Below are 1684 nucleotides of genomic sequence, written 5' to 3' on the forward strand. Positions count from 1 at the left end.
ATATATATATATATATATACACATACATACATATATATATATATACACATACATACATATATATATATATATACACATACATATATATATACACATACATACATATATACACATACATGCATACATATATACATACATACATATATATACATATGTACATATATATATATATATATATATATACATACATACATACATATATATATATATATACATACGTGCCACATTGTGGGACTGAACCCAAAACGTTATGGTTGGGAAACAAGCTTCTTAACCACATAACCATGCTTTTGAATATGACAATAATCTAAAGAGTCAAAATAGAAAAAGAAATAAAAAAGATAGAACTGAATTTGGACAAATAATTAAACACATTAATTAAAAAAAAAAAAGAGAGAAAAACCGAAAGAGGATCAAGAAGGAAGTTAAAAAGCAAATAAAATGAAGTGACATACCAAAAATAATAGAGACTTTAAATGAACATTCTTCGGGAGATATTTAAGAGCCTTTTCACTATTTGTTACACGTTTCATTCCATAAAACTGTTCTGTAAATGATCCACCTAGTAAAAAGAATTACAAATTGAAAATATAGATAAAAAGAAAAAAATTATAAGGTAGAATTCATAGCTATTATAAACTCTTCAATCTCCACAATGTTAAAGTCAATAACTCCTGCTTAGACAATATTGCTTCAAACATCATACAATACAATGGACACAAACACACACATATACAATTTTCCCCACAAGTCTGTAAATTCTAAAAGGCTGTAGTCTATAGAGTCACCTTCACACCATCTGATGGCATCATAAAACATTACAAGTACAAGAACCAATGATTTTAGGGAAGGGTATATACAACATATTCACTTCTACACATGCAAGGATAGGGAATACTCTACTTCCCTGTCCCGTTTCATCTGAGGACACCATGACTATCAGAACAACTTCATCAACATCAAATGGAGTACCATTGACAGGGCTTCCTTCTCTTACTCATCTTGAACTTGCAATTGCCAACTCTGACTCAGTGAGAGACTACACATACTTCACCAATCTACAGTATCTATCAACAGAAAGAATGACCTATCATTTTGCTGCCACCAGAGGTACACCCTGTTAATGTACTTCAAGCCACTGGCAGCTGACATTTCAGATATACCATCCAAAGCCTGGCTGTCCCACACAAAGGACAGGATATTTAATCCCTGCAACTGATATAAACTACCCCTGTTGATCATCCAACCTCACATGTCCCCATAACACCATCAAATTTGTTACTCTCATGTAAAAACAATTTTTCTTAAAATGTTAATACTCCCATATGAAGGATGAGTGAGTTACTAACCCACTCTCCTAAGTCTGGTACTCAATACAAGGAACTGATTTTGCTGAATACACTATACCACAACTGGATGCCAAAGTAACGACAACATCTTGTCCAAGAACATCGCCCTGAGAATAGAGAAGATGGTTGGTGCCACTTCCATAGCTTTAACACCACATGACCTGAGATGACCAACAGAAGCCTAACATCTGGAAACCACCATGAATTTGTCTCAAATCACTATTCTGATATCTACCCTGCCTCTCTCTCTCTCTCTCTCTCTCTCTCTCTCTAACCCATGCTAGCATGGAAAGCGGACGTTAAACGGCGACGATATATATATATATATATATATA

At 33.7% G+C, this 1684-nt stretch overlaps 1 protein-coding gene across 1 annotated transcript in view; it reads right to left on the minus strand.

Moving 5' to 3' along the window:
- LOC106871262 (peroxisome assembly protein 12) overlaps positions 1 to 1684 on the minus strand; it is a 21471-nt gene that overhangs the window by 12201 nt on the left and 7586 nt on the right. Inside the window, exon 3 of the mRNA XM_014917624.2 lies at positions 456 to 562. Within this exon, the coding sequence (XP_014773110.1) occupies positions 456 to 562 (107 nt within the window). The remainder of the gene's footprint in view (positions 1 to 455; positions 563 to 1684) is intronic.

Source organism: Octopus bimaculoides, chromosome 16, assembly GCF_001194135.2.
Source record: "Octopus bimaculoides isolate UCB-OBI-ISO-001 chromosome 16, ASM119413v2, whole genome shotgun sequence".
Taxonomy (NCBI): Eukaryota; Metazoa; Mollusca; class Cephalopoda; order Octopoda; family Octopodidae; genus Octopus; species Octopus bimaculoides.